The 26,493-nt window shown below is 42.2% G+C and overlaps 1 protein-coding gene across 3 annotated transcripts in view; it reads left to right on the top strand.

Annotated features, from left to right (window-relative positions):
* Window positions 1–26,067, top strand: part of LOC111564006 (methyl-CpG-binding domain protein 5) — a 31,353-nt gene extending 5,286 nt beyond the window's left edge. For all 3 annotated transcript variants that reach the window (XM_023263327.3, XM_055008481.1, XM_035944973.2), the window contains exons 2-10: window positions 1,403–1,992; window positions 4,036–4,138; window positions 8,864–9,035; window positions 10,117–12,513; window positions 18,397–18,617; window positions 18,709–19,833; window positions 20,347–20,420; window positions 21,132–21,207; window positions 21,297–26,067. In XM_023263327.3, coding sequence (XP_023119095.1) covers window positions 1,880–1,992; window positions 4,036–4,138; window positions 8,864–9,035; window positions 10,117–12,513; window positions 18,397–18,617; window positions 18,709–19,833; window positions 20,347–20,420; window positions 21,132–21,207; window positions 21,297–21,359 — 4,344 coding nt within the window. In that variant the 5' untranslated portion in view covers window positions 1,403–1,879 and the 3' untranslated portion in view covers window positions 21,360–26,067. The remainder of the gene's footprint in view (window positions 1–1,402; window positions 1,993–4,035; window positions 4,139–8,863; window positions 9,036–10,116; window positions 12,514–18,396; window positions 18,618–18,708; window positions 19,834–20,346; window positions 20,421–21,131; window positions 21,208–21,296) is intronic.
* Window positions 26,068–26,493: the final 426 nt, after the last annotated feature.

Genomic DNA, 26,493 nt, shown 5'->3' on the forward strand with positions numbered 1-26,493 from the left:
TCTGTTCCAAGTCCATTCAGTACTTCAGACTCTTCCTGATGCAGGCGAATAATAAAGAAAATTACAAAATAGAAACATTCGTCACGGCCAGAGACGCTCGTCAAACTGCATCACTGCACTAAGCACTTGTTGGCAAAATAATTAATTTTCCCCTCACAACAATAGAAATTATGTCCTCTCTGTTACCTCTTGTCTTTTCCAAACATGGAATTGTGGGAAATTGCATTGTAATGATGTGGTGGTTCGTCTGATGGGATGCCACGCACCTCTCCTGCTGCTGCTGCTGTGTATTTCCAGATAAACAGCATACGTTTAACTGCTGCCCCCCCCCCCCCCCCCCCCCTGCTTTTTTTTTTCTTTTACTATGCCACGGTCTCTTCCTCTGTGGTGGTGTCACTGGGTTTGGTCTCGGCAGCTCAGAGGGCAGTTATGAGTCAGCAGCACCAGCGGCTGAGAGGAGGCTTTGCATGGAGCTCCATCACTCACACACCGAATTCAGCCGTGATTTACCAGCTTTGATGGGCTTCTACTAGTATTTGAGGTTCACTTTCTGAGAGAGAGCGCCGACAACTGCCAATATACTGCAGAAAATAAATGGACTTTCTTGTTGTCTTTGCATAGAGGCGTATTTTGATGGTACATTTCTTTACCTCCCAGTTCGAACATCAAAATTTTAAATTAGAAGAATTAAAAGGAAAAACTGTTACATATATAGGATATGATAAATTATCTGTAATCTGTTGCGTTAGACTTTTCTCACAGCAGTTGACATTGACAGCAATTGCACTGCAGACTAAACAAGGTATTTATTGCTTCTCCCACATTTTTTCCTCACTGTTGGCTCATTTTTTGCGATATAAAGTCCTCCACCTCTATAGAAGCAGAACAACCAATGCTATAAGGAGAGAGAACTAAAAATTGTCTTACATGCTGCATAGCAGATTTATAATGCCACAAATCCGAAAACAATGAAAATTGAAAGTCGAATTGTTTTGATTATTTATGTTACAAATGTTACAAAAAAAATTGTAGAATATGTTAAATCAAGGCAAAACCAGATATAATATTAAAGGTAAAATATATAAAGTCATCATGCCTGCTGCAGTAGAGCTTAAAACCATTTTTCCCGGCACACCTGTTCAGTGGACTTTAACGGCTGTTTTATTTCAAACATAATGAGCTTTTTCAAATGACCTTTTACTCGACTGTCATCTCGTGCGTTGCGGGAAAATATTTAAAAATTGGAAAATAATTGGTTTTAAATGAAAACTCTGCTGTCAAGACTTGAAGAGGCTTTTCGTGCCCCTTTCTGTCTTTCATTCCCACAGCAGAGGAAATCTTGTGCAAAGAAAATGGATTGCTCTGACCATTAACTCGTGTCTTTTCTGCTCTGCCCTCTCAGGAACCATGGGAATACCACTACCCAACTGCGTTTGGGAACCAATATGTTGAACATGCTCCACATGTCTGACTGAGGGATTGTATCCTGGGCGAATGGTAAAAGATTAATAATAGAGGACTTTCCCCCCTGAAAGCACAGCTCGTTCCTGATCCTCACCTTTTACGTCCAGCATCTTCCCGAGTCGGATGGCTCTGAATGACAAGATGCAGTAATGGAAGTCTGCGTGCCATTCAGCGCTGTAGCCATGAAGCAGCTCAAAGGGTAGGGGGTCTGCCGTGAGCTCGCCCTCACCCTTACCCGCCCACCGGCTCCACCCGAGAGCACACTCCCACGTTGAATCCCCGACCCGCCTCCTCGACACGCCCACCTCCACCTCCACCACGGCTTTGGAAGACGAACATGACGTGCGTTGCGACGACACTGGTTGATGTCTGATAGATATACCTCTGAGGCGTCGAGCGTAAAACCGGTGGAGCAATGAATGGCGGAAAGGACTGCGAGGCGGGAGATGAGAGGCAGGCCGTCCCTGTCCAGGTCCCCATTGGCTGGCAGCGGAAGGCGGAGCACGGCGGCGGGGTCGTGTACATAAGGTAAGAAACATACAAATCCACAGAGGTCTCACAGCATCAGAAACTACATAAATTTAAAGTTCTTTCAGCCACCTGAAACCTCACTGTGGCCCATTTTTCACTGCAATATAAAGTCCTGCACATCTATGCAAACAGAACAACCATGAAGAAGTAGAGAGAACTCTGAAATATCTATCAGAAAATTCAATTTCTTTGTCTAATTGTTTCTCCGAAATTGAAAGAAACTAAAATCAACATTTTCCGTATGCCCACAGGTGCTTCAAACACTGGAAAAGAAGTGTTAACCCTGCACGTTATAGATATTTTACTGCTTGTACACACAGCCAGCAGTTCAACCGAATGCTTCCTTTTTTAAAAAAATGTTTTCTTACGTAACCGTTGACTCACTTTCACATCGAGCACAGAATGGTTTTTTTTTTTTGTTTTTTTGTTTTTTTTTTTACACAATTTAAGTAATGAGTCTGTATATTTTTTGATTTTTCTTTAAATAAGACTGAGGTGATTTTGATTAAAATATCACAATTTTATGCAAAATTTTTCAATTATCAAGGGCCTACAGGAAAAAGAAGTGGTAACTATATTATAGATATTTGACTATTTACATTTTTAATTTGTTTCCAGACTTGTCTACTCTCTGCTCAACCAAATATTTCCTTTTTTTGGTCAGTTAACTGTTGGTAGCAGCAATGCCGTAAATATATTAACGTTTACATCCAGAAGTAAAGAATAATTAATTTTTTTGTTTGTTTTGTCAGATTTTGGTGTCGTTTGCTCAGAATCAAAGAGTGCCCATCAGGTTTGTTTACTGTCGTCACACGGTTCGAGTTTTTCTAATTGATTGACTCTGCAGGAGACCAGCAGAAACATGGTGACTTTCTGATGATGTTGCGTGCTGTGTTGAGTCATGGCTCAACCGCTCGAGTGAAGCTGCAGCGCGTTTGACATCTATTCGCTCTAAAAAACAAAGCAAAAATAAAAATCTCTTGAACATATTGTGCTTTGGGAGGCTGCTGGTAACACTGCAATAAGGAATCCGCCGACCCAGGTAAACTGCAACCCACATGTTTGCTCAGACGGCAACAAATTCTGGTAAATTTTTGGATGTGGATGGCAGATTTAACCAAAAACTAAAAACCCACTCTAGCCGGTTCTTCTCCCAGTCACTGTGCCATGTAGGCTGGAAGTCCTCCCTTGTATTTACCAGCCACAATGAACTAAAGCAGTCGGCTGGTGTCAGGTTTATTTTGGGTGTTGGAAAGAATCCTGTCTACTTCTGTGACCGTGGCCTGATACTGTCACTGCACACTTGTATTTGCTAATGTTCTTTTACATTTAAAGTGTGCATTTGCTTCGGGGACGTGCAATCCTCGCAGTCGCTGCGATTGATGATTCAGTTGCTGGGTGTTTTTGTCAGCGAACCAGTGTATATGTTTGATAGCAACTACCAGTGGAACATACTGTTCTTCATTCACTGGAGCTATTTTTCTAGATTTCTCGCACACAAAGCCTCCTGTTATTTATTATATCTTTGCAGCTATGACCTCCTAATGTTATCCTCATTTTACCTTCAAGAAATATTCCTGTAATGCACATGCACCTCCTTCATTTGGTCTGGAAATGTTTAAAATGACTGTTTTAATACATATGGACTGTGATTTAAAGAATTCCTCCGTGGTGCAGCATCGTAGAGTGGGAGGATTTTACTGTTTGATTTCATGGTTACGAGTCTGCAAACGCTGCCTGAAGGAGCTGCTAACCTACCTAAAAAAAAAAAAGTCATGTGTATGTCTGTCAGTGGAGCATTTCAGGGTGCAACGATTTCTTTTCTTCTTCTGAGTCAGGCATGAAGCTGCGGTGGGAGAACGGAGCCGTAAAATGCTCAGTTTAATGATAGGGATTATCAGTTTTCAGGGGCTTCTGTCTAAAAATACTGAATTCGATTTGAACATCCGTGTCAAAAGTGCTGCAGTGTGTGTGTACAAAAGCAAAATATGTGCTGTGAGGCGTCGCCAGCTTCATGTCGTTGTTGTTTTATGTGTGCAGTCCCAGTGGCTCGGTGCTGTCCAGCTTGGAGCAGGTGAAGACCTACCTGCTGACAGATGGAACCTGCAAATGTGGCCTGGAGTGCCCGCTCATCCTCCACAAGGTAATGCTTTGTTTCAGTTTTGTTTAAAGCGTAGTGGTCGGGCAGAGCCTCTACAGCTGCTCTCAACAATAGACGGTGTATAAAAGGTGGACGTAGCCACCCAGTGGTTTGTGGAGTACAGTCTGGAAATTGGACGTCACCATCTTAGGCTTTTGAAACTGGATGTAACAAGAACTCTCGTCATGCCCATTTGATAGCAACCTGAAAATTACAAGGTAGCCCTGCCCTAAAACATACCCTACTTTATCTTGTATTTTGCTCTAAATGGGTCCATAATTTATAAAGTGAGGAGCATGCTGTCTTTAAAAAGAGACCATAAACTAATTCAGACGACGTTTGCTAAGGTAGTGAGAAGTAGTCTCAATTTATCCCCGATACAGACAGCCTCCTGCTGGCTGTTAGAAGGATCATTTCATGTTTAAGGTGCTTTCATGTGGGCTTCACTTTCCAGGCCTGGCGGTGTCGTCCATCTCTTATATACAATACCTAAATAATGTATTCACCCCTCTTGGAAGTTTTCCCCTTCTTTTGCTTTTCAGCATTGAATCCAGTCAATATAATTTGGCTTTTTTTTCCACAAAAATTTACCAAAAAAAAAAAAATTTATTTCATGTCAAAGTGAAAACAAAGTGTCAATTAATCAAACATATAACAGGTACAATAAATGATTGCAGAAGAATGGTGAATGATGATGAACCTCTGCCATCTTTAAACCGTTTCTGTGTAGATTTAATCATATGATTTTGCAGGAAAAACAAAATTCTCCCAAGGCTCAGTTCTCTTGCAGACTGCATCAGATTGGCCCCCTGGATGTCTTTATACTTTGTTCCATTCATTTTATCTTCTAACTTTACAAGACTTTCAAGGCCTACTGCCAAGAATCGTCCCCACATCATGATGCTTTCTCCACCATGCTTCACAGTGGGATTGTGTATTTGTGATGATGTGCAGCGTTTGGTGTCCCTGGCGTCTAGTCTGATGTCCAAAACGCTTAATTCTGGACGCATCAGATCAAAAAACTTTTTTCTTCTTCAAAGTCTGTCACGTGACTTCTTGCAAACTTTAGCTGATATTAAATATGAGCTTTTTTCCAACAGTGGTTTTGTCTTTGCCACTATCACATAATGCTTTGACTGGTGAAGAACTGGCAACAAAGCTATGATAACAATCAATCATTGAAATTAATGAAGTATTATGGATGTTTTTCTGTGTCCTGATATGACTGGTACTAACTGGTTGGTTAGTAATTGGAAGACCAGTTTAAATTGCTGTTTAGCGATTGGCCTGACAAAATCCAAAGTACTGAACACAGCAAACAAGCTACAGTCTTCCACATCAACTAACCTGCAACTTTATTAATACCTTTACAGCGGTTTAGTATAGGAGTAATGCTATTAACTGATCTACATGATGGAGTGACTTAATCCAGCTGCTGGAAACACCTGCTGAAACACTCTGTTAAATAATCTGTCAGTATTTACTGCCACCTCTAAAATGGATTTATACGAAGGTAGAATTCTGCCAATACACTTCATCACTTTAATGCTGTTGGAAGCATTTAATCAGACTCTCGCTGCTGCTGAACGCTGGCAGCATTGCAACTGACGGACGCTCAGCTCCTGGCCCGTTCAGCATTTCAAAGTCCTAGCGCAGCATTAGCACGCACCTCAGGTGGCTAGTTCAACCCAACGGCTGTCTTTTTAGCTTTTAGCAACTTTAATGCTGCAGAATTCACCAACGCCACAGTTAGACAGCAGTGAGATGCATTCGTTGAAGAACCATTGTGGTTGGTCAATGCCTGGAAGTTTATCGCATTAAAGAGCAAGGGGCTCCACCTGGTGGTGCAACCCAGTACTACAGCAAATCTGCTAAACATTTTCTGACATGCATGTTGCTCTTTTTCTGCCTCATCCATTCATATATTTTTAATAGGTTGACTTACGAACTTGATTAATCAATTAAGAACAGTTCTACCTCCACGGATGTGTGCGTTAGTTTGCACTGAGTTGAATTTTGTTTTAAAAGGCCCGAGATTATGCAACTTTATAGTTTCTCAGTGAAATCCTATCTCTGTGCATTTTTTCGAGCTTCTAACTGTTGAAGAATCTCAGTCAACTGAGGGGTCTCCAACAAATGATTCGACTCATCGACTTTCAGGACGCAGCCTTGTAAAGTTTGCGCTTGCTGCCAGCCACTGAGAATGAGTGTTTGCTAAACGCCTCTTCAGACTACGTGATATTTTAATTCAGAGCAGACAATCAACTCTTGACACGTCTCGGCCTCGAGATAGGACATGTTACGTATCTGGCATTTGTGACCGGAGCTGGGAAGGAGGGGAAAGGGACTGAGGGAGGAATAAGCATGTCTGTGAGGAAGAAGCGAGCGGTGTCACAGCAGTCAAACGAAGGTGAAAACCACATCTGACAGGCTGTTGTTAAAGTGAGGCTTTTGTTTTTTGTTCAAATGGTCTTTTGAGCATCAAAAAGTCACCTCTGTCGGCTTGAAAGGTGGCTTTAAAAAGTTTTGTCCTTCACGGAGCGAGGTGGATGTGGTCAACTCGAATTAACGGCAGTTCATTGCGCTTTTCATGGTGGGAAAAAGTCGAAGAAGAAAGCTCAGAAACCAGTCCTGCAGCATAATCTGCTCCTCTGCTTCCATATGCTCCGGATGTATGAAATAAATTCAACCTTTGCTTTGCTGATCTCTGTGAAGGACCGAACTACAAATGTTAGGGTGTTGCAAGGCATCCACTGGATCACATTACATGGGGTAATCTGACCGATTATCCTTCTTGATGCTAAATTTGTCCCCAACACTCCTGTCATGTCTGTCGGATCAGACCATTATCGAGCCGATTTCGTCTTGTCTGGGAAAATGTTTACTGCTCCTATTTTTTAATAAGCAGACATAAACCCAGCAAACCGAGAACATTCTCCTCCCTGCATCCCTTTATGAGCCCCTCAAATTGTCTTCGGCTGGCAGAAAATGAAGAAATTTCTCCGCATATGTGATGCATTCTGTGACACAAATGTGTAAACTCAGGTTCTTTTTCTGCTCTTCCTAACTGTCTTAAGATGTGGGATATTACTTTGAGGTGCTCAGGAGAGTCTTGATATTTGTCTGTGACTTTCTCTATATACATTGCAGTCTGTGCTGTTAAGACGGCCCCAAGAGATGGGGAAAAAAAATGCAGCTTGCTGGTAGATCTTGCACTGATTTACATAATATTCAAGGCTTGTCACATGACGCATGGAAGCAGCCTGGTGACTGAACAACTGAACCACACCATCCTTATCCGAGGCCCTCGGCATCCTTAGGGGGGGCCTCTGATTAGTTGCAATCCGTGATAATAAGCTTACTGTTATCTTTGGATTCATGATCATGGGATATCCCAGTTTTCACTTGAATGAGTTGTTCCAAAGCTCATGTGTACCACTTAGTATCTCAAGAATTGACATCAGTGTTTCACTTCAATATAATGTATTTCTTCAGTATCAATGTGTACTTGCATGATGACGTCGTGATTTTGGACTCAAATCATTAGTAAGCGCTATAGTTTTGGAAAATGATAGTGGCAGCAGAGCCCTACTTGGTTAAATGTCCTCAGACCCAAAGGTTTAAAATGTGGAAGTAATTCAAATTACCACAAAACAAGAAGGTGGTTTTCGCTAGGGCTGGACATGAATATCCGAATATTCGGCTGTTGTGGTGGTACCTGAATATTAAATTTGAGATCCAAATACTCGGATTCCCCCCCCCATATCATGCGGACCTACCAACCCTGACATCACGTTTCGCTTCGCCAGACAAAAGCCGAAGACGGAGATATCCATGCTTATGCTATGCTAATGCTGTCGGACTCCGAAGCAAGATCAAACATCTCGAAAATGCGCTTCACTCGCTCACTTTCAATACCGATTTTAAGGAGTATAAAACTCTAATGTCAATAGATTGGCTGATGTTGTTCAAATATATGTCAGTTAAAAAGGGAAACGTATTTTTTAAATTACCATTGAAACTGTTGTCATTTATATATTTTTGTGTTTTTGCAATCAGACAACAGAACAAGTGTGAAATAGTGACTGAAATGCAGCCTATTGGAACATCATGTTAACCAGCAGCTACTACACAAAATTCCAAGCTACTCTTGAAGTCAGAGCGCTGCTTTGTGATTGTAAAATATACACTATGTCCATGCTGCATTTGTTTAAAACGCAGACTGAAGCTTTTCATACTAAGGATTTTAACAAAAACTTAGATTTCATTTTAGTTGTAACATTGTAGGTAATAATGAGGCATCTTTTTTTATTTTTATCTTTATGGTTTGTCAACATTTGTTTACATTTTGTACTGTGCTGCTTTATACATTGACATACTGCTGGTCAAACTAAAATGAACTTAAACAATATTGTCGTCTTGGTTTTTTGGGGGGACAGTTGTCCTTTGAGATGAATCTACTGATTGATAAATTAGGAGAAAAATTAATCAATAGAAAAATTAGTTGCTCTCTGTGGTGCGACTATCTGTTGTCTGTTTGTATTTGATCAAATAGATCATCTATAAAGGTATCTTCATAGGTAGCGAAAGATTGTGACTTATGGAAGTGATGAAATTGTTGCCATGTTCAGATATAATGAATAAATGAAACCAAACAACCCATCATCATGTTTACACAGGTAGCTGTGTCTTTACATCTGTTTAAATTGCTTCTATCTTCTTCCTCAGGTGTTCAACTTCGACCCAGGGGCGGCTGTCAAGCAGAGGACAGCGGAGGACGTGAAAGCAGATGAAGACGTCACCAAACTCTGCATTCACAAGAGGAAGCTTCTGGCTGTGGCCACATTGCACAGGAGTATGGAGACGCACCCACCGCTGACACTGACCAGTCCAGGGGGAGGTACGAGCTCATTTAGATACAGCTGTTACACTTTTAAAATCGTGTTTCATTTTCAAAGCACCCCAAGACACAGTGTATAGCATGTAAAGGTAAACCTGCAGTAACTTATTACATAACTTTGCTGAATGAAGCGCTAGCAACAGCCAAATGTTGGTGAAAATTACATGGAAATCAATATATTATTGGTTTCTTGAATGTTGAGGAGAAAATTCTAAGTCATTGTATAAAGTGATTTGGGATTTTCAAGCTCATAATTTCAGAATTCATGCAAAAATTAGATTTTTATTGTTTCAGTATTTAACTCTATACCACAAAAGCTGCTGGCAAATTTAAATAACATGTAATTTTTTTTTTTTTTTTTTTTTAGAATCACCACAATTATACAATTTATAGCCTGAAATAGTTTAATTGAAAAGAATTGTCAGCTTTCAAACTTTCAAACTTTTCAATAGTCCTTGAACTAATGATGTGTAACTTTCAGGTTTTGTGAGGAAATGAACTAAGTCCAACCTTGAAATACAGATTTTCATCAAAATTAATTTATTGTATACATCTTAAAATTTGCCAAAACAAACTGCAGTAACTAGATTCTGTCAAAAACAATAATAAAATATTTGAGCATCTGAGTGCAACTGCAAAGCCATTAGTGACTTATGTGCAACCAACAGACACGTGACAAAAATTCAGGGACTTTTCAGCTGAACTGCAGGCTGTGTTTCTACAAAGCAGAGAAGAGACAACTATGGAAACTAATAAAAAATGTAAATAGTACATTATCTACATCATGTGGAGTAAGTGTTTTTTTTAGTAGCTGTAACATCTCCAAGTTCTGTCAATTTTTGTAAAATGCATAATCAAAGGAAGTCAACCCTTATTCATTAATGATATATGGCATTATCATTTTGTTAGACTGCACAGAAGCAACTGCTTGGGGTTCAAAGTATTTTCTTTTGATACAGTTATAGTTTTTATTTTTTGTAGCCACTGTGGCCTGTAGATGAATTACTTTCCTGCCCGATCTAAAATTTTGTCCAAATTGTTGGTATAGATTTTACTCAAAAGTGCCATGTTTGCCTTGCAGGTACGTCATCTGTGGTCGCCGTGCATTCCACGACTCAACGAGCAATAAGGACTAAACCCCACGATAGCCTGCCCAATGCTGTTGGTCCTGACTGCAAGAATCCTTTCAAGATGATGATGGCAGCTGGACAGCAGCAGCAGCAGAGGCTGTATCCACCCCAGGAGATGGGGGGAGCCCAGCAGCCAGAGCTCTACTCTGGGTACGCCAGGCCTCAGCGACTGGGCAGTGGGGAGCCAGGCCCCAAATCCCCTTACCGGGCCGGATATGGAGGCATGCTGAGCCCACCTCCATCCAGTGCTAAGCTGTATGGAGATGGCTCACAGTCTCCCAGTGCAGACACTCTGGGCAGCCCTGAGGGCTTTTCAAGGACCAATCCTTGTGGGTTTCCTGGAGCCGGCAGTCCTGGCTCAGCCTCCATCCACGGGAACACGCGGACGCCTCTTTCCCCACCCAGTATGATGCTCCATGGCTCCCCTGCAGGCCAGCCATCCTGCGCCATGACAGGAAGGACTAGCACACCCCTCTCCCCCACGGCCACTGCCAAAAGCCCTGTCATGAACATGAACATGCCACGGGGGAACTTTCCCCCTGGTATGGATATACCCCGTGCAGCATTTCACCATAAAACACAGCCCCCTGTGCACCCTGTACCGCCCCCTCCATCCATACCGCCATCCTGTGCCCTCCAGAAAAGGCAGTTAACCTCAGAAAAGGACCCCTTAGGCATCCTGGACCCCATCCCCAGCAAGCCAGTCAGCCAGCCCCCCACCAATGCCCCAAACCCTTCCAACTTCCAGCCTAACATCCACTCTCAGGTACCAATGATGAATGTAAACATACCCCCTCCCGCCATTGTTCCCTTGCCAAGCAACTTACCTTTACCCACAGTGAAGCCTGGGCCTGTGGGCCATGGCGGCCATGTTCAAAGGACTCAGCAGGGTGGTCCGGCTTCCTCCATGTCTCCCTCCCCCGTCACCTCCCCTGTCCATATGACTGGGCCTGCGCATGGGAGGATGGAGGCCTCCCCTCATCGCTCACGTTCATCCTCCACCTCCTCTGACCACGGGAACTTTGCAATGCCCTCAGGGCACCAGGCCCCGTGCGGTACCATGAAGGTTCCTCCTCGTTCCCCCAGGTCGGCCATGGGCTCGCCCAGGCCAGCCATGCCCTCCAGTCCCTCCACCAACAAAGCTGACCCACTGCACCAGTACAAAGACTCCCAGATGCTGCCTGGGATGGGAAACTCAATTGGTTCCCAGCAGCACAGCAATCCCATGTACTCACCCACCTCTTCCTCCTCGTCGTCATCTTCTCTGGCAACCCCCAGCGCTTCCCAGAAGGGCCACCCAGGACTCCTGGGGATGCCCCTCAACCAGATCCTCAACCAACAGAATGCCGCTTCCTTCCCCGCCAGCAGTCTCCTGTCAGCCGCAGCCAAAGCACAGCTAGCAAATCAAAACAAACTCAGCGCTGCTGGCAACAGCACTGCTGGCATGGCTGGTGGTGGTGTTGGCATGTCAAGCATGGGGGCAGGTGGTGGAGGTAACGGAGGGGGTGGCGGGCACCCTGGCTCTATGAGCGGCCCTCGAGGCATGGAGGGACACAGCACTTTAAACCCCATGCTCCCGCCAAACTCCACCATGCTGCTCAACACTCCTGAGGGCCAGAGTGGCCGGGCGGCTCTCAGAGACAAGCTCATGGCCCAGCAGAGGGATCCCATGCGCAAACGGAAACAGCCGTCGGGCAACGCCGCTGTGAACCACGACAACACTAACAACATGGTCTACAACATGCTTAACAAACCAGGCATGGGAGGATCCCACATGCCGGGGCCCAGTGCCACTGAGCAGCTGCGAAAAGTGGGCCGACTTGGAAACCTTCACCCAACCACGTCCATGGCCCAGCTTCTGCAGTCCATGAGCTGCCAGAGTTCCCACAACATGGCTGGCAACAGCCATCGCCCAGGCCTGAGTCCCGGCCCGGGACCTGGTGCTCAAGGAGCTGCGCCGCTGCACTACAACGACAGCACAGGCATGGTCCCTGGTGGTCCTCAGCAGAACCTCCTAGTTCAGCAGAGGCTGCGGGGTCCGGGAGATACCATGCAGCACTGCCAGAACATGGACACCGCTGGGGGCCACCTGGGCCCTCGTCCAGGCCAGTTCCCTGACATGATGGCTCAGATGCAGGCCTCTTCCATGAGTAACTGTAGGCCTATGGGGCCAGGCGGTGGACCGGTGGGACCTGACGGCATGCTGCTGGGCCGCCCTAACACTAACCCCCCAACACTGTCCCATCCCGGCCCTCACCCCTCACAGCTTCACAGTATGGGGCGGACTAACATGGTGATGCCACATGGAGGTGGCGATGGAAGCTGCACCCAGGCTGTCTCTGATCCGGGTACGTAGAAGTAAGAAAATATACCTGCAAAATGCCTAAAATCATAAATGTGAGCAAGGACTATTATGATGTCTTGATGGGTGTTACGATCCAACGTCTAGGATCAGCTGGATGTATCAAAATAACCAGATGTTATTTGGTTCAGGTAAAGGAATTTATTGCTCAGTAGCAAATTGAACATAAAAGTGGTCAAACAAAGCAAAACAAGGCTGGTGGGTGTTGCCAAATCAAAGAACCAAAAAAAAACAAACGAAGGCTAACAGAGTATCTAACATAGCTCACACAAACTAAACAACTATACTCCCTAGCCAAACTCAAACACAGAAGCAACACCCACCACAAGTAACAGAAACTAATACAAACAGTGCACAGAACTAACTAAACAGAATTGGTGCATCTAAACACAGCCATTTAAAACCACAGTACATGAAGACTCAAATTACCACATAGCTTCTTCATGGTCAACGCGTTTTGCAGTTCTTTCCACCATACACCATTTAAATCAGTGCAATAAAGCTCTGTATGTGGATCTAAATGCCATCGAAGCAAAAAACTATTCAAGATGCCTTTGCCAAATGGTCTTTTTTCAGATATTTTAAAGTTATTTTTTCTCTTCAATGCAGATTCACTTCCCTATATAATCACCCCATTCATTTGAGAATGGTTAATTCAGCAAGTTTGCTGGTGAATTTCTGTATCTTTTCTATATATATCGCAGAGAAATTAAATATTATCAGTTTTTTTCCAATATTGTGCCACACTGATGTGAGTCATGTTCCCATTTGCTCAGTGTTAATTAAAGGTTAATTTAATTATCAAAGTTGTCACTTTAGTATGGTAAAAAGCCAAATATGTGCTTATTTTCAATTAAATGTTAAATTTTTTGTTTAAACATTTTCTGATTTTTAACGCAGCATCTCACATGTTCTGCTGAATGTTTGGCATTATTTCACCTCGATTTGTTAATTAAAGAGGTGATATTGAATTAATAGGCCATATTTGTGTCATTTGGGTTAAATAGGTTCCAGTTATTTTTCTGAAATGAAAATGACAGCGAATACCGTCATAATGGTGACTAATTATACAAACGTATATTGATTAAATAGAAATATGATTGTAAGGGCTTCTCAGATCTTATATGATAATATTCCTTAGCATTAAGTTTAGCAAAAATGATGGGATAATTGTTTCATTTTAGCCTGATTTATAAAAAATAGTCTGATTTGGTGATATATTGGAATATAAACCAGAGTCCAGCTGACCTCTCTGTGGCTGGAAGATGGTGTTAATGTCCTGTGAAGTTAATGAGCTTATATCCCCCTCCCTCGCTTGTGATAAGCTCGATGAAGATGTGGTTTCTATGGTTATGAGTGAACTAAAACCAAAGGATTTAGGTGATAGGCCCCGAGCCGAGACAGTCAGACTCCTCCAGCATCTCTGAGCTAATGAGCAGGCCCCTCATCTCTGGAAGCTCGGCTAATTGTCAGTCAGCCAGTGTTTCTCTTTGTTTTATTTGTATGCTAGCATCAGTCAATGGTGTAAGAAGATGGAAATGGGATCTGCATCACGCTTTAAGGGAAGCAGCCCAGATAGGGCGCTCTAAAGAGCTTCTCCCGGCAAGCTGGTCGCTATAGTAACGATAGACCCTGAATAGAGACCAGAGTGAAGCCTTTGATGAGGGTTTAGGCCTGTGTGTGCGTTTGAATGACTGTGTGTGTGCGTGTCTGCTACTACATGTGCATTACAGCGCGCGCGCTTCTGTTTATTTGTGTGCATATGAATGACTTTGTGTGTGACTGTATGATTGGAGAGTGCGCACATTCATGTTTGCGATTGTTTTAAAACCACTGAAAAGACCTAGATCTTGAATGTTTTTTTTCCTCCTCCTCCTCCTTCCTGCCTGCTGTGGGACTGGACTCTGGGTTTATGTATTCATTGTGCGTCCGTGTGTCCTCATATGGTTTATAATGGAGATATCACCAAGGTCTGCTGCAGGCCACCTGTTCTTATCACCAGGTGCCCTGTTATTCTGTATTTCTTCTGAGCCGAGTCATTGAAATTCATGTGGTCTCGTGTAGGCCACGATGTTTGTCACCAATGGGATAGCAAAGGTAAAAAGAAAGTTGTTTCAAATTACAATTTTGACATTTCCAGTTTTCGTACGCTCGCAAAAATAGACATTTAATCCAGTTTATTAACAGTTATTTGCAGTGGACAAGGCCTTAAGAGACACGATGGAAAACTAAAAATCGTGAACAGTGCCACAAGCTGCACCGGCCCTCATTTGATCTCATCACTGGTTGATGTTCGGATCTCACCTTGCCGTGAGATCCGAACAGCTCCTTTTAATTTAAAAGTAGATGTGTGGAAACAGTTCGGCTTCTACAATGTCTACGGCGGAAGCGAACTGGACAAGAGCCACGTTATATGTAATCTATGCACCGCTGCGTTGGAGCCCAGATACACCATCCCATCCCAACGCTATTTCACCGACATGGCCATCCAGACACTCTAAAATATACATGAAGATGCATCAAAAATTGATTTATATTTGAATCGTAGCCCCTGAATCACAATCGTTATCGAATCGTGAGGTTGCCCAAATATTCCCATCCCTAATAATCATCATACACTTACTTTTGGTCTCACAGACAGAGATTAATAAAGCTGCATTGAACCAAAGTGAGTGGACTCTACCAGCTTATATAAGCCATATTAGCCTAAAAGACTCATAAATATACATAAAGTCTGTGTTATTGCAGCACATTAAATCATTTTAACTTGGACATGACCAATATTATTGGCTCATATTGTCCTGTCACAGATACATTGTTAAATGTTGAATATGTCTTCGTAATTAAGTTTTGAAGAGGTGGGCGTGCTCACATGTAGTTTGTTCATCCTGCAGCCAAAATTAATGGATTAATCCTGGAAGACTGCAGATGTAGAACTTTTCCTCTTATGAAAGTAGCACTGGAGATAGTTTGACCAATAGGAATTTGGTCAGATGTAGGCCTATTGAACAACAAATTGACCTTGTCAGTACAGTCTTAGAGATTACACAGAGACCATGTGATGTTTTCATTCTCATTCATTTTGTGTTTTCAATATTTCCTACATATTAAGAGCTAAGCTTTTTTTCCAAGTCTTTTTTGTTTACACTGATGTGCAAACTTGTGCTCTCATTTTTTTTGTTTTTGCTGTCATTTATTGTTCATTTGCTGTTACTGCCTTTCTTCAGTCAACAGAAATATGCTCATACATATGCATCTTAGGGTCAAGATAGGAGAACAGGAAATACCAATTTTTAACCCTCGGAACTCCAAGCAGCAGTTTCTGTGCATTTTTTGCTTCCGTCGCATTTCTGTTGACTGTGGGCTAACTTTTCACTGCAATATGAAGTCCAGAGAAAACAAAAATGTTTTCTGGATGTATGGCAGTTATAATGACAGAATCATAAAAACAGAAAAAAAACTAAAGTGAAATATGTTTGGTTATTCATTATTCAAATATTTAAAAAAACTGGAATTGACATGTCCACCAGGTGTTGCCAATACTTGAAAAAAGCATAGCGGCTCTCCATACTGTAGATATTTTACTATAAAATGTGTAAATTTGTTGGCATACTTGTCGACTATCTGCCCAGTGTTAACACTGCCTGCAGTTCAGCCAAGAGGTTCTTGAATTTTTGTGGAATGATTGTTGTTGACAGCGGAGTCGAACGTGGCTTTATTGTTGTGTAGAGGATCCCAGAATTTTTGGGAAGCTGTTTATTTTGGGAGAAATGTTAGATGAAATTTTGATGAAGTAGTTTAAGCTTAAATTTGGCTAAGTTCAGCTCAAAGATGTCAGAAAGCTGGAAATCTGATGACACTAAAAGAAGATGACGCCTTTCAAACTTGCCGGCGATTTGGGGGTTCGGAGGGTTAAAATACAAAAAGAAACACAGATGACGAATGCAGTGATGAAACTAACCTTCACTCAGAGTAAATCAGAGGCACTCAGAGGATAGGGATGGAGATTTTTTACTTTCCCATACTTCTGATGACATATTGGGTTATTCTGAGTGCTAAAAACTCTTTTAAAGTGGCCTCGTCGTTGGCGTCTTAGCTTTAGCCTCCAACCATCTGTTTCTATACAGCTCGCGAGCTTTGAAACCCCCCGCCTTCACTCTTGCCATCAACAAATACTCCAAAGTTCATTGTAAACCCCCCCAGACCCCCTGCCACCCAGCTGACCGCCACCCCCATCCCCCCAGCAGGCTAAAATCACACCACCCGACCCCCGTAACCCCCCTCATCCACCAACAAGCTTCCTGGCAGCGGACAGCACCACCAATCATCACTCGGTTCCCATGGCAACCTCCCCCGGCAACAGCCGTCACTATATCATAGCAGCAGCGGAGGATGTGGGGAGGACGGGGGGAGGGGGCCGGCCGAGTCGTGGCTCTCGGAGAGGAGAGAGAGGGGAAGAAAGAAAAGAGGAGGAGGAGGAGAAAAAAAAATGGAGAACACACACAGCTGCCCTTCAGCGACGTAGCATCGCACCAGCTGCTCCAGTCGCCGCTCGGCCGCTCACACACCCACAAAACACAACGCTCGGCCTCCGAGATTTCGCATTCGCCTCGGCTTTGTCTGCATAACATTGCTGCCGGGCTTTCTCTTCATTCATTGATACATCTGTGGCCTTGATGTATTTTGTTCGTGCTCTGTCCTTGGACGCTTCGCTAACAAGTCTGGCTCTACTGTGCATCTGGCAGCGTCTCCATCTGTTAGTTTTGGACGCAACAGATTGTTAATGTGCAACTTTTTCTTTTATTGTAAAAGTCGCGGCTGAGAAACTGGCAGCAGCAGGTTTTGAAAAAGTCTAAATTCCACTGAACTGAGCTGCAGAGAGCCTCAATTGCAGGTCCCCAAAAAATAAACAGTGGCATCAGATTAGAGGAATACTAGAGTTTGGGAAATTTACACACAGCGACGTAAATCCTTTAAAAAAAACTTGTGTGTAAATTGTTTACTGAACTTATTTCAGTTTGTTCAAGCTGTTCAATACTAACATAAACCTGAATTGAAATGCATGTTGTGACTTTTTGTCCAAAAAATCTGCTCAAATAGTCTGTTTTTGTGGAAAATAACCTAATTTTCTTCTTGTAGCTTCATTTTTGTAATCAGTAGTGTCTGTTCTCATCTTTATTTTTTTGCTCCTGTTACATTTTTTTCCTTCACTGTGGGTTCATTTTTCACTTCAATATAAAGTCCTGCACCTCTATGGAAACAGAACAACCTTGACTAGAAGTAGAGAGAATGTCTTCTTTGTAGCATGACAGTTAAAATGCCATAAATCGTAACAAAGAAATCAAGAAAAGCTAAATTTCTTTAAGTATTTATTTTGCAGTAATTGAAAACAAAAAAAAGCGTCATCAATGTGTCAACAGATGTTAGGAAAGAAAATGTTGCTCTAAATGCTATAGATATTATACTACATATATACATTTTTTTTCTCTCTGCTGTATGTAAACACAACCTGCAGTTCAGTCCCTGAATTTTTGTCGTGTGACTTTTGTTTAAGAGTTTTACTAGTTCCCCAAATTCCAACTGTTGGAAGATTTTTTTTTTTACCAGATTCATAATGGATAATATGTCTGTTTTGATGTTTTTTCTTCAACGTGAGAAATTATTCAGTTGAATTGATTTTCAGATGTAATTACAGAACCGTTCCCTGCAATGTCTGTTTTGTCAGGCATTACTGACAGCTTTATTTTCTTCTATGTGGCCAGAACGGTTAAAATTTACCTCCTTTATTATTTTCTCTCTGCTGTTATCTTGTTTTTAGGCTGCAGATGTTTTGCATTGACTTATATTATGTGGATGGATTTTTTTGCAGGAAACCCGTCATCACTCGGCTGTGGTATGGGCGCCCTGCAGCCGCACGTCAACGCCGGCGGAGGTCAGATGTACCAGCAGCAGGTCCACCAGGGCATGCAGCAGGGGGTGGCGTCCCACCCGGCCTACCAGGGACAGCAGCACTTCTCTGACAACCCCCCCTACTCAGACAGCAACAACGCCAACGCTGGCTCCATGGCCTGCCTCTACCAGAACTACCAGGTGGAGATACAGTACGGCCTCTGCAGCATTTCCTTTAGTCTCATAAAAAAAAAATTTTCATCATGCCGTCATTTTGTTTATGTGTCCACAGCAGGGGATGTTGCCGCACCCACAGTTTGGGGAGGATCAGCAGCCCCAGGGCGAGGGGCTTCCAGCGGGGACACCAGGCTCTGACAGGGGTCAAGGCGGAGGTCCAGAGTCAGTGGATGCCATTTACAGAGCCGTAGTGGACGCCGCCAGCAAGGGCGTGCACGTCACCATCACCACCACCGTCAGCGGGACCACGCAGGCCAGTCCGGTGCCTGCCCTCAGCGCCATGAGTGCCTTCACAGCCTCCATCGGGGAGCCCGTCAACCTCCCCCAGGCCGTCAGCGCAGTCCTGCACGGGCACCAGGAGGGGGAGGTGCCGCAGGCCAGGCCGAGGCAGGTGAGGCTGGGTCGGGGTCAGAAGAACATGGATCCAGGGAAGAGCACTCCGGACGGCTCCGAGGCCGACTACTTCCGTTCTCCAGGTCGCGGGACCCCCAGAGGTCAGTGGGACGGAGAGTCACAGCATGGCGGAGGTTTCGATGCTCACAGTAACAACAGCGCCTGGGGGGGCGAGGAGTTTCTAGAGTGCTCTACCCAGGTGAGGAGTAGTCCTTGCATGGAGAGACCCGCCAGCCTGGCTCCTGCCCCGCCGTGTCCCACTGAGGGCTCCAACGACCACGGCCTGGCCATGGCCCACGACAAGGCCTTTCTGGACGACGGATACCGGTTCAACAACTGCAGCCGGACGCCCGCCAACTACAAGGAACGTCTGGAGCAGACGGTGGAACGCTGCGCCCACATCAATGGCGCCACACCCCACTTCAACACCCGGGGTTACGGTGAAGTCCTGGGCCCTCCGCGGCAGGACCTGACGGGGGACGACCAGTCGCCCAGCTCCTCCACCAGCCTGGAGGGGCCTTTGGCCACAGCCAAAGACTACAGCCACTACAATGGCCACTTCAACGGCATGGCGCCCAGCCCCTCGGACACAAAGAGCCTGAGCAGCGAGGAGGACCTACGGCAGCCGGACTCTCCGTCGTCAGAGCTGCTTCACTACCGCTCCAGGACCTTCAACATGGGAGAGCTGGTCTGGGGCCAGCTGAAGGGCTTCCAACCCTGGCCTGCCAAGCTGGCCGGGGACGAACAAGTGCACAGCGCTGCTATGCAGCTGCGGGAGCAGGCCAAGGTGAGAAACCAGTGCAGTCTGTGACCACCTGTCATCGTTTCAGCTGCCAGCTTCTCACACTGAAGAGGGACGGCAGATTTCAGTGGCTGGTAGAATTAACAAAGTTACTATTGTTGCCTGTCAGGCCAAAAGTTTGATCAAGTCTTGAATTACAGCAAATTATTCTCCAGTTTGAGAGAGTGGTTTGCCAGTAAGTCAAGATGATAGAATCACTTGTATTTGACTGTAACTAAGTTAACTGCAGATGGAAAATTATTGCAACACTGAAAAGTCGGAAGAAAACAAGCTTTTCTGTCCACCGGCCATCGTGGCAGATGGATTCCAAAATGCTCCAGACACATCCAGCCTTTTACCTGCCAAATCAGAACTACAGAGTAGAAAAGGTCCCAACTGCCAAATTAACTGGTAGACACGACAAACTGATAAACTACTGTCAGCATCAGTGTCTGGTGGTTGGCGGGAAATTCTCAGTCTGTTCCTGAACAGTCCTGAATGTGTCTCGTTTCCTTCCAGGTCGAGCCAGAGAAGCTAAAAACACTAACTCACGATTTGGAGGCACTCGACCGAGCCGCCAAAAGAGGCCTGAAGTGAGTAAACCCGCCCACCATATTGTTGCTTCAGTAAACAATAGCAGTTGTAAATGTATTATTGGGTAATGCACGGTATTTGTTGTTTCTTAGCTTTTTTTTCTCTCTTCTCTCTCTTTGGTTGCATATACCATTATCTGCTCTGTGGGAACACTGCCTGCAGTTCAGCTGAAATTCCCTGAATTTTTGTCATATGACTTGGTTTCAGCTGAGTCTCTAACGACTTCATAATTGTGCAAAGGAACACAGAATTTTTTGTTTTTTACAGAATCTTGTGAGAGAGAATGGTTTATTTTTTTGTGAATTTTTAGATGAGATGTAGAATACAGTGATTTTTGGCAGAAAATCAACCTTTTAAGCTTTGATTTGATCAACTTTCCCAATTTCTTGCATGATCACTTGAATGGTTCTTGTCGGAAAGTTGAAAAGCCAGTGATTGTTTTTGTTTTCCAGATCCTGGCTCTGATGATGATTTTCATTTTGGTGTTTTATTTTTAAAGATAACATGTTTTTTTGGATGCCGCCAACATGTTTTGTGGTTCAGATGGTTGGTTGAGCCCTTGTCTGGTTTCTTTGAGGTTTGTTCAAGGCTGTATTGACACCTAGTGGTTAAAAATGGCGTCCTAGAACATGTTGTTTTGCATCACAGAGCAAAAACACTCGCCTGGTTGCATCATTTTAACTGTAAATAATGTAAATGTTGTCTGACAGACCAGGGAAACTGAATAATCACTTGGAAGCTGCTATCCACGAGGCCATGAGCGAGCTAGATAAGATGTCGGGCACAGTGAGTATTTGCACCTGTTCTCATGTGTTGTTTTAACCCTAGCTTCCCGTCCGGCTTTCACAGTAACGTTTCTGTCCATCTGCCATCAGATCCCGTCGAGGGATCGTCAGGTGAAGCTCCCCAAGCCTAAGAGGAGGAAGATATCCAGATAACATTGAATGTGTCGGCCCAAGAACGTCCTCAAAGCCTTTCGGAGACTTCGTCCGTTCAGCTTTGATGCGATCTGAGCTCTCTAACAGGTGCTACACATGGACTTTCAGTGGTACATCGTTGTTCCATGATATCAACTTGACTTAATGACTGACCACAGAAGGTGCTGGAAATTCCAATCACCAATACAGTTTTAACTGTAGAGAAGAAAAAAAAAAGAAAAAATACAGAAAAACATCAAAAACGGTTGCAATTTGTCTACAGCTCACTGAATTAACTATTTTTTTCTAGTATAAGATAGTAAAATAAACAAAAAAAAGCTACAAGCATTACCTTACATATTTAAGAAAAATAGACAGTCCAAATATTTCTGATACATTTTCAATATGTATATAGATAATCCTGAAATTTCATGCTATGAAGAATTGTATGTAAATATTGTACAATGTCATGTACAAGCGTACCTAATGCACATTTTATCTTTTATTGTACAAAAACAAAGCAGAAGAAGTGTACCAATGTCTTGGTTTCTATTCAGAAATGCGGTTGCATACGGCCGCATGCATAGGATAAATAAGAATACAGCCTAAAGCTTTTATATGATGAACTGTAAGACGTGCTGTTTTTCTTTTTTTGGTTGGTTGTTTTTTTTTTTTTTTTAAATATTTTCTCCTTTCTTTTGTAAGGGAACAGCAGTGAAACAGGCATGAGTATATGAGTTCTCCATTACAGCAGTCACTTCACACCAGTTAAGTGTTCATTTTGTATTGGGGACAAAAAGATTTCAAACACAGAATGAACTTTACCAGCAGAAAGTGTTCAGTGGCCTGACGAATGTTGGTAAACCTTCATCTGCTCCACCGGTCGCCTCTTTAACAGGAAAATCATGATTATTTTGTCCAGTTTGTGCTTAAAAAAACTACATTATGTGCGGTTGGCTGGTGAATTTTCTGGGTTTACCAATTGTTGTAACTGGCAAACAAAAGAAAGTTGTTACCTGCCGTTATTGGAAGGAAAAATCCACCCTCTGGCAACATTTTCTAGACTTTAATGAATGCTTAAAAGTGACGCATGAAAAGTAACAACGAAAGCAGTGAAAAAAAGGCTTAAAATTAAGTTTCCAGCTTCTCAAATGTGATAATTTGGGGCATTTCTTCGTTTTTTTATCATCGTAAATTTACAGTTTGAAGAGGGGGAAAAGATGAAGCAGATGCAGCCACAACTCAAAACTAACGCCGTGTTTCCGTTAGCATTTTATTTACCGCCTGACATGAAAGACTAACGACAACTTTCCAGATTGAGAACAGTTCTTTCCAGTTTTCTTTTGTTGATGGACAGTTTTTTCATTTTTTCTTCTTGGAGGCTGTTTTAGCTGTTGGACAACAGCTGCGTTTATTTGGGCTTCTTCTACTGTTAATTGAAGCTAATGTAGCCTACAGCGCCATCCTCAGGCAACTCTTTTTTGCACGATATTTTAAAAGCTTGCTGTAATTCTGTGTGGTTTAGTTGTAATACAAGAGCCAGTATTCTGTCTCAAAATTAATATTCGGATACCACCATAACGACCGAATATTTGGGTATTCGGGTGCAACCCTAAAAAAAAAAAATCAGTTTGAATCATTTTTTGAGAGAAAAAAGTCTAAATTCTGTAATTACAGCTTCTTAACTGTGAATATTTTTGGTTTTCTAAACAGTAAACTGACTATATTTGGGTTTCTGGACATTTAAAGTTGTCATTTTCTGACCTTTTATAGCCCGAACAGCTAATAAATTAAACAGATTGATTTGTTTTTTTGAGGGAAAAAATCCAAATTCTCTGATTGAGGCTTCTTAAATGAATATGTTCTGGTTTCTTTCCTCCTCTGTAACAGTAAACTGACTATCTTTTGGTTGTGGATAAAACAAGACATTTGTTATGTTGGATTTTTCCATCATTTCACATTTTTCTGACCTTTTATAGACCAAACAAGTAATCAGTCAACTGACAGAATCATCAACAATGAAAATATATGAATGCAGCAGCTCAGTTTTTAGTTGTTGTTGTTAGTTTCAGTCAGGCTTTAAATAGGAGGATGCATTTCTACACGTGTAATCTTCAGGCTGCTTCGGTCTTTTGTCATGTTTACATGCAAAAAGCTGATTAAAACCTGCTCACATGTCCGAGAAAGTGGCAGAATTCTCGCTACTGACACCTCGTTTCTCTAACCGGCTTGCAGCAGAAAGACAACTAACCCCGTCACACCTCCATGAAGCGCACGTTAACGCGCCGTACGGTCGTCGCATTACTGAAAGCATCGTGGCTGCGTTGCATTCGGCTCATTACGGCGTCAAAATTGGTGTCTGCACCTCATCTCGGATCTGTTTCTCCTTTTCATTACTGCCGAACGTCGGTACAGATTGATGTTTCTAAAATAAGGCTCTCACTTTACTCAGTGTTTGCGCTCACAGAAACTCCGCTGCAGCTGGAAGAACTGTAATTTAACTTGGCTTTGGGAAGCAACAAAAACCGGGTGGATTTTTCCTTCAGTCGCAGGCTGCATCGATGATTTCTGTCGTGATTATGTTCTCGTGCTTGTTTGTACAGTGATTTTTTTACTTTATTTTTATTTCCTTTTCCACAACTGTAGCGTTTTGTTTTTTTTTTTTGGCCACAACTATAGCTTTAGGTAGAGTAACCAACCTCTAGATTATCAAAAGCAACACTAACTCAAGAGCAAACGAAAGCATTTCTTACATTTAGGGGCCTTGTGTTTTTATTTTTGATTTATTTTTTTTTGTTCTGCATATTGATGTAAATTATTTATGTACAGTACTCCATATTTATTTTAAGCTTTACAAATATGCTAGATGGCAATAATACTACCAAGAGTTGAGAACTCAAGCCTTATATGTGTATATGTATGTTTTTTTGTTCTTTTTTTAACAAGATCATGTATTCAGAGTCCATTACAAAGGTCATATTCCCTTTTATTTAAGAAGTGAGCATTACAGATAACAGTTCTTTTTTTTTTTTTTTTTTTTTCCAGTGAGGCTTACTTGTTTTTGATACCGATTGTGTCATGGATTTCTTAAGTAAAGAAATGCTATTTATGAATATGCACGTCTGAGAAGGCGGATGGCGACGTCTTGTGTTGGTAAATAAATGCAGTTGTTTTTTTGTTTGTTTTTTTTTAACACTACAAACTCTGAAAAGTCTGAAGCGGAATCATCACTTGATCAGTCTGACAGTATTGGGAAGTCCGGATCAACACGACGGCTGCTCCTCCAGATCAAAAAACCAACCAACAGCGACCTGAAATCACTACAGAATTATCGAGTGCAATATACAAATCGATGGCGAAGATCAACTGCTTAGAAAACACTGCATCTCTTACTTTTTTTTCTCTCCTTCGTCTTGGACTTGTAATTTGCTGCCTATTTTCTCCTTTGATGTGCACAAATAATCTCTTATTCTTGTTTTTTTTTTTTTTGTTTGTTTGTTCAGATGCTCTAACCTCGGAGCAGTTGAAGGTAGTAATTCATTCGTTTTGATTTAATGAAAATATCTCACTCCGGAAGTCCAAAATCCCCCCTGAAAACGTTTACTAAAAATGCCATTTACTTGAACTTTTCATGAGAAACTCAACTATTACAAATGTTTGTTTTATTTTGACGTGCAAATAACCTTAAAACCAAATAATACACTAGATAACGACACTATTTTAAAACATATCCACAGCTTTCGGATGTGCACACAAACTGACAAATATCTCAAACATGGAGCCTCCGAGTCAAATTCTTTTGTTTTTGTGTTTTCAGAACCTTAAGTTGTACTGTAAAGAAAAAAATCGAGGACATTTGGATACTTTTGACGCATATTTCATCGTTTGTTCTTCCAAATGTCCCCCTTTTTTCCTTTGTGCCCACTTTTGAGAACCTCAGGAGTGGATTTTGTATTATTTTTTTTACTGTAAACTGACATGGAAAAGCCTCTTTTTTTTCAAAATGTGACATTTATCGTTGAAGAACACAGGCTCTTTCGGTAAAGTTCATTCTGCCCCCCCCCCACCCCCCCCCACCCCCCACAGTTTTTTGTGCAATGACATGCAGGAACCCGCTCTCATGTTGGGAACCCATGTGTTATGGATCTGTTTTATCAGTTTCATGTTATTTGTGGTCAAGAGGTGGTCTGTGCAGTCTATTTTTTCCCCCCCTTTCTGCCTGTGATTGTGTGCGTGTGAGGTGTGAGTGTGATTTTTATTTTTTCCGGTGTTTGTTTTCCCGCTCCTTGAATCCCCTCTTCTACCCTTTTGTTGTCAGTATTTTATTTCTTCAACTTGTAATTAAGTATATATTTTCTCACTAATATATACTTTACAAAAAATAGACTTGCGTGAAGTATGATGTGCACTTGATTGCTCTTGTTTTATTTTTCTTTTTTTTTGCATTAATGTGGGCTAGGGATAGTTTGTCAGAGTCCATTATTTTGAGATTGTTTGGACTTTTCTTTTTTTAAATGGTTTGATGTAAGCAGCATTTTTTTGTAAATATTGTGAAACATTACAGGTCATGCAGTGATGTAACATTTTGAATAATGTTGCACAGATGTTTAAGATATTAAAAACATGGTCACTCTTACTTGAATAATCTAGTTTGCAGCGGGTTATTGTTGTTAATTATTGTTCCTTTATCGTCCCCAAATTATTTTATATAATAAATCTAAAAATTGGATTTATTGAGACGGAAGTTACTGTGAAACAAACGTGTTTTTTGTTGCACACTGTCCTCTAGTGGATGAACAGTGGAGCACATTTAATAATGAAAGCATAAGATGACCCAACTGGGAATATAGAAAAATAATTTTTAAAAAAATTCAAAAAGCTGAAATAACGGTTGATAATGTAAAATAAAAGCATCCTAATAGATATTTAATTAACACACATCACTGGAGAGATGGATAAACGGTCAAATGAGATGTGTAATGCTTAAAAACATGAAAAAATGTTGGATTTTACGAATTAAATATTTTGTCAACGTTTTTTTACCAAAATGTATATATTAATGGCTGACATTGAGGTCTATTCTCAAGAATAAATTACTAAACAAAATACAACACTGCTTAGTTAAAAATAAATAAAATATACAATAAAGCTGTTG

The sequence above is a fragment of the Amphiprion ocellaris genome, chromosome 24, assembly GCF_022539595.1.
Source record: "Amphiprion ocellaris isolate individual 3 ecotype Okinawa chromosome 24, ASM2253959v1, whole genome shotgun sequence".
NCBI classification, from domain to species: Eukaryota; Metazoa; Chordata; class Actinopteri; family Pomacentridae; genus Amphiprion; species Amphiprion ocellaris.